We start from the raw sequence: 14532 nt of genomic DNA on the forward strand, positions 1-14532 counted from the left end.
GTAAGTATATAAACATAAATGTACAGATTACAGACTTCATATAGTGAGCAACTTTGTAACCTCCACTTAGATAAAGATGGTGAAGATAACTTCCCAGAAGCCAAAAGCATACCCCTTTCCAATTATATACCCCCTTCTCTTCTCCCTACCAGAGGTAACCATTGACTTGGCTTTTTTTTTTTAACTTATTTTTTTTGTTGAAGGATAATTGCTTTACATAATCTTGTTGTTTTCTGTCAAACCCCAACATGAATCAGCCACAGGTATACATATATCCCCTCCCTTTTGAACCTCCGTCCCATCTCCCTCCCCATCCCACCCCTCTAGGTTGATACAGAGCCCCTGTTTGAGTTTCCTGAGCCATACATTAAGTTTCTGTTGGCTTGACTTGACTTTGTAATACAGTTACTTCCTTGTTTTTCTTGGATTCAGAATTCTTGTTTATAGAATATATGTAGAGAATGCCAAATTATTGCCTTCTGTAACAATATTTGTTGTTCTACATCTACAATAACCCTTGGTATTGTCAGACCCTTAAATTTTTGCAAATCTCACAAGTGTATAGTAGTATCTCATTGTAGTTCATTTATTTTAAAAATATTTGTTTATTTATTTATTTTTGGTGGCACCAGCTGTTAGTTGTGGTGTGTGGGCTTAGTTGCCCCACGGCATGTGGGATCCATGATGCTGGGGGAACGTTAGTTCCCCCAACCAGCGTCAAGCCACATCCTAAGCATTGGAAGATGAATTCCTAACCACTGGACCACCAGGGAAATCCCTCCTTGTGGATTAGATTCATTTGCATTTTTCTTATTCTTAATCAGGTTTACAATCTTTTATAGCCATTTGTTTATCTTCTTGTAAAATAGCTTTTCATGTCTTTTGCCCATTTTTCTATGGGATTGTTTAGTTTTTCTTAGGTTTGTAGGAATTATAAATATGAGTCTCAGTTCTTGTTTACTACATGTTTGCAAATATTTTAAGGTGACATTTTGGGCAGAGACCTAAAGGAAATGGAGTGAGCTGTGGGGATAGTTGAATGAAGGGTATTACAGGCGGAATGAACAGCGATAACATACAAAGACCTTGAGCTAGGAGTATTTTTGAAATGTTGCAGGAGCAACAAAGGAAGCTTATGTGAGATTGGAAAGGAGAGGGGTAGAAGGATCGCAGGGAAAAAATGAAGCAAAATGAAAAAAAAACCTCATGGAATATTATTAAAGTGTAGGCTATAATATCCATTCCTTGCTATTGCTACCAATATGTAAAAATGGAATACAGTGAAGGAAAAGAACTAGAATATGATCAAATGAAAAGAGTAATAATAGGATTGTGGATAATTTTGTCTTACATTTGTTATTGTACATCAAAAACAATGTTAAAAGTACATTTAATTTTATTTACTCATTTTTGGCTCTGCTGGGTCTTTGTTGCTGCACGGGCTTTTCTCTGCTTGTGGTGAGCGGGGGCTACTCTCTAGTTACAGTTCTTGTGGCTTCTCTTGTTGTGAAACACAGGCTCTAGGGCACTTGGACTTTAGTAGTTGCAGCTCCTGGCCTCTAGAGCACAGGCTCAATAGTTAGTTGTTGCATGCAAGCTTAGCTGGTCCACGTCATCTGGGATCTTCCCAGACCAGGGATTGAACCCGTGTCTCCTGTGTTGGCAGGCGGATTCTTTCTGAGCCACCCGGGAAGTCCCTAAAAGTATATTTAAAAAGAGAAAAGATTTATGAGTAGATACTACAGTTAAAAAAAATTAATCTTCAGAAAGATAATCTTGAAGCTGGCTCTTACTCTCAGGCATTGTTATGTAGAAACTCTGTATTAGTCTCCTATTGCTACCATAACCAGTTACCTTAAAATTAGTGGCTTAAAACATTGTTATCTTGCAGTTCTGGAGGTCAGAATTCTAAAATCAAGGTGTTGGCAGGGCATATTCCTTTTGGAAGCACTGGAGAGGAATTCATTTTCTTGCTTTTCCCACTTTCTAGAAGCTGTCTGTGTTCTTGGCTCCTGGTCCCTTACTCTATTTCAAAGTCAGTAGCATTGCATCTTCAAAACTCTCTCTCTCTGACCTCTGCTTCTGTTGTCATATCGCCTTCTCTAACTCTGATATTATTGCCTTCCTTTTATGGGCACCTTTGTGATTTCTCTAGCCCACTTGGATAATCCAAGATGATCTTCCCATCTCAATATTCTTGACTTAATCAATCTACAAAAAGTCCCTTTTGGCGTGTAATGTAACATATTCACAGGTTGCGGGGACATTCTAGGGATGTCGACATCCTCAGAGGGCCCTATTCTATCTACTGTAGACTTGAAAGTGGAGAATAAAAATTTCACTATCTGTGTTTCTTAGGGTTTGATGAATGAGGAATTATAAGTACAGATAGAGAGAACCCTTATTAGCAGAGAAGAAGCTTGGTGAATGTCTTATCTTAATTTTGAATATTCTCCAACATCTGCCATAGAGGGACATCTTAAAGGTAGCCTTAAACATGATATGAAAGATCACTAGAAACTTTTTTTTTTTCACTAGAAACTTTTAAGTCCTATTTCATGTAGTTGATGGCTTGAGAGAGAGGATTGTGCTTTTTTAGAAGACCGGTTTGAATTTTGTCTGCTTAACAACTGAATGACATTGAACAATCTTCATCTGTGAAATGGGAATTGTTGTTTAGTCACTCAGTCGTGTCCCACTCTCTGTGACCCCATGGACTGCAGCACACCAGGTTTCCCTGTCCTTCACCATCTCCCGGAGCTTGCTCAAACTCAGGTCCATTGAGATAGTGATGCCATCCAACCATCTTGTTCTCTGTCATCCCCTTCTCCTCATGCCTTCAATCTTCCCCGGTGTTAGGGTCTTTAATGAGTCGGCTCTTTGTATCAGGTGACCAAAGTGTTGGAGCTTCAGCATCAGTCCTTCTAATGAATATTCAGGATTGATTTCCCTTAGGATTGACTGGTTTGATCTTCTTGCAGTCCAAGAGACTCTCAAGAGTCTTCTCCAATACCACAGCTCAGAAGCATCAATTCTTCGGTGTTCAGCCTTCTTTATGATTCAACTCTCACATCCATACATGACTGCTGGAAAAACCATAAGTTTGACTGTATAGATCTTTGTTGGCAAAATAATGTCTCTGCTTTTTAATATGCTGTCTAGGTTTGTCATAGCTTTTCTTCCAAGGAGCAGTTGTCTTGTAATTTCGTGGCTTGCAGTCACCATCTGCAGTGATTTTGGAGCCCAAGAAAATAAAGTCTGTCAGGAGTAGTAGCACTTAGTTCACAAAGATTTTTATACAAATTATAAAATGTAATATATATACACAAATACACATATATATACACATATAACAAACTGATGCTTAGTATCTGGCATATAGTAGGTACTCTTCTTGCAATTCAGTGCTTTTGTGACACAGTGGTAGGGAAGTGTTAGCAAAGTTAAGGTGAGGGACCTGTGCTGGAGGCTTTGCCAGAGGCAGCTGCATGTCTTACTTGTTAGAAGCTGTCTAACTCTAGTGTGTGCTTGGCTCTACCAGACTGACCTTTTCTTCTTTTTCTGCCTTAAGAAAAGTCTATTGCTGTTTTTTCAGCATAATTGTTCTTGAATCTTCCCTTTTTCTTCATGGTTAGCCTAAATGCTGCCCATCTCATGCATTCATTCAACAAATACTTACCGAATGCCTTGTATCAGTGGAGACTCAGCACTGGAGACACAGAGATAAATAAGAAAAGGTGTGTCCTCAAGGAGCTCCAGTTTCAGTGCAGACAGGTCGACAGCTGCACTGTAATGAATAAGTTTTATGTTAAAAGGTTCAGCAGAGCTCTGTGGAATCAAAGAGGAGGTAGTGCTTACCTAGGTCTAAAAAGTGTGAGGGAAAGTTTCATTGATAAAATTGTATAAGACCTGAATCTTAAAAGTAGCTGGGTAGGAGAGCATGGTGGGAAATGGAAAGGAGAGGGAAAGACAGGAGAGAGGGAGGAGAAAGGGTGAGGGAGAGAGAGGGAGGGGAGAGGAGCGGGAGAGAGGAAGAAAGAGAAGGAGAAACAGAGGAACGGGCATTCCCTGTGGAACAGGGAACCATATGTGCAGAGGCGTGAGAGGTTGTTGGATGAGCTGTGGGTATTCAGGTGTGGCTAGGGTGAAAGGTGCCTGTGGGAAAGTCATAGGAAAATGAGCTTAGAAAAGTAAGCAGGGCCAGACTTTGAAGGGCTTATATTCCATACCAAAGAATTTGGACTTTATCTTATAGGTAGTATAGAACTCCTGAAACATACTATGCTAAAGCAGTATGATTAGATTAAAGACTCAAAGCAGCAGGAAAGGTAGGAAAAGAAGACTGATCTCTGGGGAAATTTTTAGGAAGAAAAAAATGACTTAGCATGTAAAACCTAAGGTGAGTTTATGACATGAAGATAAAAAAGTTTCTGCTGGACTTTGTTATTGAGAAGAGTTTAACAAGACATATCTTTAGTGAATGGGTTGGAAATCAGATTACAGTAGGTTGAAGAGTGGATGAAAGGTGAGAGTGTAGAGACTACAAATATAGACCACTCTTAGAACATTTGCTGTGAGGGAAAAGTGAGAAGTAGCAAAAGAGAGAGACATAGATCTGAGAAACATATATATATATATATTTTAAGACAGAGGAATCTGGAACTTTTATGGTGGTCCAGTGGCTAAGACTCTGTTCTTCCAATGCAGGGGACCTAAGTTTGATCCCTTATCAGGGAACTAGGTGTCACATGCCCCAACTAAAGATCCTGCATGCCACAACTAAGACCTGACAGCCAAATAAATAAGTAAATATTTTAAAAAGCAAAAGAGCAGAATCTTCTGATTTCACGGAGCTCTGCTGAACCTTTTAACATAAAACTTATTCATTACAGTGCAGCTGTTAACCTGTCTTTGCACTGAAAATGGAACTCCTTGAGGACACTGTTATTTTAGTGAAGATGATAAAGCGGAGATAAGACTGAATATATGGGAGGGTGTGATTTGATGGAACAGGAAAGTAATGTGTTTGTAGGTGAGAGGAATTGTTAACCCAACCTTTGTCTAACACTTAGAAGAAAGAAGATGAGTTTGAAGAACAATGTAGGTTGGAAAATTGGGTGAGATCAGACTTCTTTTTCTCTGGTAGAAGGCAGGTGTAATAGAAGAGGTGTATAGAGTGATCACTGTGTGGAATGGGAAGGGCCACTGATCAGAGGCATATAAATGATTTACTAATAACATAGTTAATGTCAATGAAGGTTAGAGACTTACTGGTTTGCAGCGGCACAGATTCCCAGCTCGTTGTAATTTTCTTTAGCAGCACTCAGCAGTTGTGGTATAGGAACAGAGGAAGCAGATGGTTGGATGACTTTCCATGGTTGAAGAGATGTACTGAGCTGGTGTGGTAGAAGAACCAGCAAGGAGCTGGGAAGAGAGATTGGTAAGAAAGTGGTTGATGCTCAACACTGAGGACATAAGTTAAGTGAATTATGACATATTCATAAAAAATTCTTACAGTTGTTAAAATTTATGTTTATAAAGTGCTTATTTTATAGTATTAAAGTAATAAAAGTGCTGTAGGTTGTACAAAGATTTAGAAATGATCAACTGTAGTACTCTAGGGGTTATCTTAGGCATAATAATGAAAAAACCTCTCAAAGCCAGGAGTCTTAGTTGCCCCTGTTAACACATAGACAGTCATTCGACAGGGATTATTATCTCTGCTTTACAGGTGAAGAAAATGAGATTTAGCAAAGGTGACTGTTCAGAGTTATAAATTTGGTGAATGGCAGAGTAATAACTATTATAGTACTTATTGAGTAGTTACTGTGTCAGGCATTATTTTATTTAAATAGTCTTATTTAATAGTTTCCTCACATGTTGCTTGAATTTTCATTTCTCAGTTAAAAAAACAGACTCAGGAGAGTAATAATATAAGCAATAGATAACTATCAAAATATACCAACAAGTGCTCTTAGAAGTTCAAGAGAAGAGGGAGATCATGGGTGCATGAAGGACTTTGGAGATGATACTTGAACTTGGACTATGAAGTTCAAGTTGTTGTTTTAGTTGCTGAATTGTGTCCTACTCTTTTGCTACACCATGGGCTGTAGCCCACCAGATTCCTCTGTTCATTGGGTTTCCTGGGCAAGTATTCTTGGAGTGAGTTGCCATTTCCTTCTTCAGGGAATCTTTCCAACCCAGGGACTGAACCCATGTCTCCTACATTGACAGGCAGATTCTTTATCACTGAGCCACCTGGGAAGCCCATGAAGGATAGGTAGGATAGTCTTTTTTTGGGCCGCCAGGGGAGTTTCTTTGATTTACATTTTCCGCATTAAGAAAAGGTTTCCTATAATAGTCTAGTATATTATGTTTTGGGAGAAGGCAATGGCAACTCACTCCAGTACTTTTGCCTGGAAAATCCCATGGACGGAGGAGCCTGGTAGGCTGTGGTCCATGGGGTGGCTAAGAGTCGACATGACTGAGCAACTTCACTTTCACTTTCCACTTTCATGCATTGGAGAAGGAAATGGCAACCCACTCCAGTGTTCTTGCCTGGAGAATCCCAGGGACGGGGGAGCCTGGTGGGCTGCCGTCTATGGGGTCGCACAGAGTCGGAAATGACTGAAGCAACTTAGCAGCAGCAGCAGCAGCATTCATGTTCCTGGGGCGTTTTGCTCAGATAAAAAAAAATTATTTTTGCTTATTTTTAGTAAAAAGACCAAGGCTATCTATAGATGTTGTAAGGACTCAACATAATTTCCAGATCTTAAGTGTATTGCGTTCAAGACTGCTTTAGAAGGAATGGAAGAAATTTGCTTCCAATCAGCTTTGCTAGTTGACTCATGAACTCCTTAGTAGGTCTTCTAGGACAGGTTTCAAATATAAATATAAATCAGCCTATTTATCTACATATTAATCTTAGGTTATTTTTCTCCTTACACAGTAATTTTTATCTGGGTATTATTTTTACATTGGTTAGTAGAAAACACTTCATTTAAAACAACAATAAAAAGGCCACCGAAAATTAGTTTTTTTCATGCTGAATTGAAATGGTGAAAAATAAGTACTTTTTAAGGTTTAAAATTCCTTAAACCTTAAAGTAGGTTTAAATTTCCTTTCTCCCAGTCTTGACACTTTCCTTCTATTGTTTTAGTGGAAGAAACATTTGAATATAGAATATTTTACATTAAGGAATCTTCAAGAACACATCAGAAAGGATATAGTAAGTATGATCTCACATTACTCATAGTAGGAGTTGCTCTGTGTGGATTTATTATTTATCAGGTTTTATATTTGGAGATGCCTATAATTGCTGTCTGTAAATTTCTGCAAAGTAGTCACCATTGCAGGCTGTCTCATTTTTAGATCAAGTCAGTATGTAATAGATTGTGGCTTCAAATGAGTACTTGATACTTTGTAATATAGGACTCATTTGGTAACTGCAAAGAAGTAAAGATAAAACAATTTAATGAGCTGTGTAAAGGTAGCTTCCATAGGGAAAGCACATTTTGAAAACAACTATGAAAAACTTACTATTACTGATTTGAAAAGAAATTAAAAATCTTTATAGTCTTTTAACCATAAAAGAAATTGAATTTGTGATTAAGGAAATGTACCCTACTAAAAACAATTCCAGGTCCATATATTTTTAAAATCATGATTAAAAAAAAAACTTCAGAAATTTACCAGCTTAACCATTTTTAAGTGTGTAGTTCAGTAGAGTTAAGCATATTCACATTATTATAGAGCATATCTCCAGCACTTTGTCATCTTGCAGATCTGAAATGCTGTACCCATTAAACAACTCCCTTTTCTGCCTCACCTTGGCACCTGGTAACCATGATTCTACTTCATGTTACTATGAATTTGACTACTTTAGATACCTCATATAAGAAGAATCATACAGTGTCTATTTGTGAGTGTAATTCACTTCATATCATATCCTTAAGATTCATCTATTTTGTAGACTGTGACATGTTTTCCTTCCTTTTTAATGCTAATATTTCATTGTATGTATATGCCACATTTTCTTTATCCATTCATCTCTCAGGGACGTTAGGGTTGTTTTCACTGGTGGCAATTGTGAGTAGTGCTGTTGTGAAGGTAGGTATCCAGTATCTCTTTTGAGACCTTGCTTCCAATTCTTTTGGATATATACTCAGATTGGAATTGTTGGATCAAATGGTATTTCTTTTTAAATTCTTTTTTGCTTATTTATTTTTTTCTTTTAATTTTTTAATTTTCGGGTGCTGTACTGCACATCATGTGGGATCTTGGTCCCCTGACTAGGAATTGATCCGTGACCCTGGCGGTGGATGTGAAGAGTCTTAACTACTATATCTCCAGAGAAGTCCCTCAAATGGTATTTCTATTTTTAATTTTTTGAGGTACCTCCATACTGTTTTCCCTAGTGGTTGGACCATTTTACAATCCTACCAACAGAAGTTTCCAGCTTCTCTAGATCTTCACCAACACTTGTCTTATTTTCCGTTTTGTTTGTTTTTTTTTATAGTAGCCACCCTTATCAGACTTATGAGTTCAGACTTTACAAGTTAGTTCTATCAGACATTCATGGATAATTATAACTTTAGATAAATTCTTCTAGAGTCTAGAAAAATAACTATGCATTTGACTGTTCTGGGTATTTTGTATAAATAGAATCATAAATTTTTGTCCTTTTATGTCTGGTTTATTTCATTTGGCATGATGTTTCCAAGATTTATCCATTTTGTAGCATGTATCAGAACTTCATTCCTTTTTGTGGCTGAATATTCTTCCTTTATATGTATATATTACTTTCTGTTAGTTTTGCAGATGAGTGAGGAAATAATGGACTGACTAAACAGTTTAAATGGTAATGAAACAATGGGATATCTATATGAAAATAATGGAATTTCCATTCACAGCATATATACAAGTAAGAAAGTGAAAGTGTTAGTTGCTCTGTAGTAATTAAAGATGTAAATATGAAAAACTTTTAGAAATAATTTGTAATTTGAATGACAAAGGAGAATACTAACAAATGTATCTATTATCAAAATAAAAAAATTTGCAGTTGTCAAAAGAAAACATGAAATGAAATATACCCTATCATCTAGGAGAAAATGTTTGTAAAACACTTAACTAAAAAGAATAGGGACTTCCCTGGTGGTCCAGTGGTTAAGAATCTGCCATGGGATGCAGGGAATGCAGATTCAATCCCTGTGGGGGAGCTAAGATCCCACATGCCTCGGGGCAACTACTGAGCCCTCTTGCCACAGTTAAGACCTGGCGCAGCCAAAAATAAATAAATATATTTTTAAAATAATTAATATACAGGTATACAAAGAATATTTTATAAACCAGTAATAATGATAGTGGACTGGAAATTGATAGAAGAAATGCAAATGAACTATAAACATGAAGAAGTCTTTAATCTTAGTCATGGAAATGCAAATTAAAACCTCAAATAATACATCATACTTGTCATTTTGGTAAGGAGGTGGAATAATGGGAACTCTCATGTACTGCTGTGGGGAGTGGAGTATCACTTGAAACTCCACTTTAGAAGATAGTTTAGAAGTATCTAACATAGTGTATACCCTAGGGAAACTTGAGAAGGTGGGCAAGAGTTTGTATGTGTAACAATATGAGAAAGTTCATAGCAATATTATTTGTTAAAGCAAAAAACTGCACACTGCTCAAAAGGCATCAATAATAGAGTGAAGGAATTGTAGAATATTTATGTAGTAGTAGGGAACAGTGAAAATAACCACAGCTACATGTAATTGCCAACATCCATTGGAGCATAGAAAAAGCAAGAGAATTCCAGAAAAACATATGCTTCATTGACTATGCTAAAGCCTTTGACTATGTGGATCACAACAAACTGTGGAAAAAATTCTTAAAAGAGATGGGAATACCAGACCACCTTACCTGCCTCCTGAGAAACCTGTATGCAGGTCAAGAAGCAACTGTTAGAACCAGACATGGAACAATGGACTGGTTCTAAATTGGGAGGGGAGTACGTTAAGGCTGTATATTGTTGCCTGGCTTATTTAACTTATATGTAGAATACATCATGCAAAGTTCCGGGCTGTATGAATCACAAACTAGAATCAAGATTGCTGGGAGAAATACCAATAACCTCAGAGATGCAGATCACACCGCCCTTATGGCGGAAAGCAAAGAGGAATTAAAGAGCCTCTTGATGAAGGTGAAAGAGGAGAGTGAAAAAGCTGGCTTAAAACTCAACATTCAAAAAATGAAGATCACGGCATCCAGTCCCATCACTTCATGGCAAGTAGATGAGGAAACAATGGAAACAGTGACGGACTTTATTTTCTTGGGCTCCAAAATCACTGCAGATGGTGACTGTAGCCATGAAATTAAAAGATGTTTGCTCCTTGGAAGAAAACTTATGACAAACCTAGACAGCATGTTAAAAAGCAGAGACATTACTTTGCCGACAAAGGTCCATGTAGTCAAAACTGTGGTTTTTCCAGTAGTCATGCATGGTTGTGAGAGTTGGACCATGAAGAAGGCTGAATGCTGAAGAATTGATGCTTTTGAACTGTGGTGTTGGAGAAGACTCTTCAGAGTCCCTTGGACTGCAAGAATATCAAGTCAGTCAATCCTAAAGGAAATCAGTCCTGAGTATTCATTGGAAGGACTGATGCTGAAGCTGAAGGTCTAATACTTTGGTGAAAACCTCATGCAAAGAGCTGACTCATTAGAAAAGACTATGTTAGAAAAAAGACTATGTTAGAAAGACTGAAGGCAGGAGGAGAAGGGGATGACAGAAGACAAGATGGTTGGATGGCATCACCGACTCAATGGACATGGGTTTGAACAAGCTCCAGGAGATGGTGAAGGACAGGGGAGCCTGGCGTGCTATAGTCCATGGGTAAAGAGTCAGACACGATTGAGCAACTGAACAACACCACATCTATCAATATAAACGAATCTTAAAGACATGTACAGAGTGAAATGCTATGGAATGATTCTTCCTTCTGAAAGTTATAAAGAGACAAAATATTTTAGGAGATGGAGCCCCTGCGGGAAAATAATAAGGGAATTTGGGAGATTTAAAAAGCAGTGGCAGAGGAAGAAAAGTTTGGCAAGGAGTCTGAAAAGGAACAGTCAGACATACAATGAAGTATAACTGAGAAGGATCAAGACCAGGTAGTTTTTCTGTGATATATATAAAGTTGTAGTACTGGGTTGAAGATAAGGCTTGATTTGAAACACATCACTCTGTGATTGGTCTTTATGTGTGTGTATTTTTATATTTTCTTTGTTATGAGGTTACAGAAGGTCTCTTAAAAAGGCCTGATAAAAGTCTGTTTTAAATTGGAATTTTAAAAGTAACTTTGTAAAAAAAAAAGTAACTTTGTTTGCCTTCTTTTCTATTATTGAGATATAATTCACATGCTGTTATATTCACCATTTTAAAATATACAATTCAGTAGCTTTTAGTATATTCATAAAGTTGTGCAGCCAACTAATTCCAGAACACTAAAAAATGTAGGAATTTCCCTGGTGGTCCAGTGGTTAAGACTCTGCATTTCTACTGCAGGGGACATGGGAACTAAGATCCCACATGCTGCATGTAGCACAGAGCACCCCCATAAAATGTTGTAAACCTTGTATCCTTAGCAGTTACTCCCTATTCTGCTTACCCAAGCCCATAGCAACCACTGACCTACTCCTGTCTTTATGGATTTGCCTGTTCTGGACATTTCATATAAATGGAATGATACAGTATATAGCCATTTGTGTTTGACTTCTTTCAGAAAGCAAAATGTTTTCAAGGTTCATCTATTTGTAGCATATATCAGTGCTTCATTTCTTTTTGTGGCTGAGTAATATTCCACTTTATGTATCTACCACGTTTGTTTAAGTGGTAAAGAATCCACCTGCCAATACAGGAGACACAAGAGATGCAGGTTCAATCCCTGGGTTGGAAAGATCCTGGATAAGGAAGTGGCAACCCACTCCAGTATTCTTGCCTGGAAAATTCCATGGACAGAGAAGCCTGGTGGGCTACAGTTCATGGGATTGCAAAGAGTCAGACATGACTGAGTGACTGAACACACATTTGGTTTTCCTTCATCAGTTGATAGATATTTGGGTTGTTTCTACTTTTCAGCTATTATGAAGAATGCCGCTATGAACATTCATGTGCAGAATTTTTAATTTTCCGTTTTCTTGGGTAAATACCTTGGAGTGGAATTGCTGAGTCATATGGTAACTTTATGTTTAAGTTTTTGAGGAACTGGCAAACTGTTTTCCACAGTGGCTGCTGCATGATCTTACATCCTTGCCAGCAACATATGACAGTTCCATTTCTTCTGCATCCTCATCAACACTGTTATCTGTCATTTTTATTGTAGACATTCTAGCAGATGTAAAGTGGTATCTCATTGTGGTTTTGATTTACATTTCCTTGATGACTAGTGAAGTTGAGCATTTTTCATGTGCATATTGGACATTTGTATATCTTCTTTGCTGCAATGTCTGTTCAATATTTTATTCCCTGTGGGGGCTATTCTAGGTAGAATTGTTTTCTTTTTTAAATTTTTTATTTACTTATTTACTTTTGACTGTGCTGGGTCTTCATTGCTACAGACTTTTTTCTAGTTGCAGTAAGCAAGGATCTACTGTAGTTGCAGTGAGTGGGGACTATTCTCTAGTTGCGGTGTACAGGCTTCTCATTGCAGTGGCCTCTCTTATTATGGGGCACGGGCTCCAGGGAGTGTGGGCTTTAGTAGTTGTGGCATGTGGGCTCAGTGGTATGGCTCCCAGGTTGTAGAATACAGGCTCAGTTGTTGTGGCACACAGGCCTAGTTGTTCTGCAGCATGTGGGATCTTCCCAGATCAGGGATCGAACCCATGTCAACTGCATTGGTAGGCAGACTGGTCACCACTGAGCCACCAGAGAATTGTTTTCTTAATGTCGGTTTTGATTATTAATTGCTAGTGTATAGGAATTCAATTGACTTTTTCTTTACTAACTAAATTGTTAATAATGGTTTCTTTTGGGATATGATTATAGGAGGCTTGCACTTTTTTTTTTTAAGTTCCTGTTAGGAACTAGGCCTCACAGCAGGAAGTGAGCAACAGAAGAGCAAGCCAAGCTTTATCTGCAGCGCCCCATAATTCCCCACTGCTTGTATTACTGCTTAAAACATATTTCCCTGCCCTCCCTCCCTTCCATAGAAAAATTGTCTTCCATGAAACTGGTCCCTGGTGCCAAAAAGGTTGGGGACCGCTGCATTATCAGGGTGAGGAAAATCCCTTCTGCTCCTAGTTTGTTGAGTGTTTTTATGTTGAAAGATTGATTTTTGTCAAGTGCTTTTTCTGCATCTATTGTGATGGCTAAAGCTTATTCTTTTATTCTGTTAATAAGGTATGTCATTGATTTCTGTTTGTTGAACCAACCTTGCATTCCTGGACCAAATCTCACCTAGTCATGGTGTATGATCCTTTTTATGTTTTGTTGGAGTTGCTAGTTTGCTAGTATTTAATTGCAGATTTTTGTATCTTTGTTCCTATTGGGATATTGGGTCCATAGTTTTCTTCTCTTGTGTTGTCTTTTTCTGGTATTGGTGTCAGAGTTATACTGGCCTCATGCAATGAGTTGGAAGGAGTTGCCTCCTTTGTTTTGCTAATTCCTCTTTTCCCCCTAATGTCCAATCCTAGTTCTCTTCAGTTCTGTTGTTACTTCAAAAATTTTAGTGCTATTTTTCTGATTCTTTTTTTTTTTTAAGAAACACCTAAAAATACTTTACGGTCTTCATAATTGCATTTAGTGTACCAATTGGGAGTGTGATTCATGGTACACAGCAAACCTTAAATGAAATCTACCTAAGATACTGTCTTTCTTGGACAGTCAAGCACAAGGATAGGAGGAACTATTTAGGTGTAATCAAACATTTTATAGGTAAGACAAGAGAGTTTAAGAGGACTCTTAAGGTTACATTACTAGATAATGGCCAAGCTTGGAGATTTTGTTTTAGACCTGTAGCTTTCTATGTGTTTGTGAGCAATACTAAGAAATAGTATTCTGTTTAGTTGAATGGAATATGTCTAAAACTTATCATGTTATAATCATCATATTTTCCAATGGAGAAGTCCTTAGAAATATAATGAATTCATTGCTATCAGGAAGATATTATTGGAATCTTCAAAGCAGTTAATTTTAACTGAAGGAACTGCTATTTACCTAAATTATATCATGTAAGTGGACAAAAAAATAAAGTCAGTGTCAAAATAAATTGAAATCTGAAGGAACTCTTGTCTCTAGGTTGGGAAAAGAAACAAAGGGAACAGAAATCACATTACTCTTTCAACCTGAATGGTTTTTTTTTTAAATATTAAAAAAGTCTGAGGTTTATTTAGCATTTTATCTGAGGTGCTAATGAGAGTAAAAGAACATGAGGATCAATCCCACATTCAATTTTAAGGGGTCTTGATGTAGTGAAAGCACTCAGACTAACAATTTAGAAAGTATGAAATGCCTTATGTTTACAACACACAAAAAAT

At 37.5% G+C, this 14532-nt stretch overlaps 1 protein-coding gene across 3 annotated transcripts in view; it reads left to right on the forward strand.

The window, feature by feature from the left end:
- The window catches only part of PIK3R3 (phosphoinositide-3-kinase regulatory subunit 3), a 96712-nt gene that overhangs the window by 16150 nt on the left and 66030 nt on the right, over positions 1 to 14532 (forward strand). Inside the window, exon 2 of one of the 3 annotated variants that reach the window (XM_043876752.1) lies at positions 7160 to 7228. The exons of the other annotated variants lie outside the window; for them this stretch is intronic. Within the exon in view, the coding sequence (XP_043732687.1) occupies positions 7160 to 7228 (69 nt within the window). The remainder of the gene's footprint in view (positions 1 to 7159; positions 7229 to 14532) is intronic. 3 annotated transcript variants of the gene reach the window in all.

This window comes from Cervus elaphus, chromosome 20, assembly GCF_910594005.1.
Source record: "Cervus elaphus chromosome 20, mCerEla1.1, whole genome shotgun sequence".
In the NCBI taxonomy this organism is placed as follows: domain Eukaryota; kingdom Metazoa; phylum Chordata; class Mammalia; order Artiodactyla; family Cervidae; genus Cervus; species Cervus elaphus.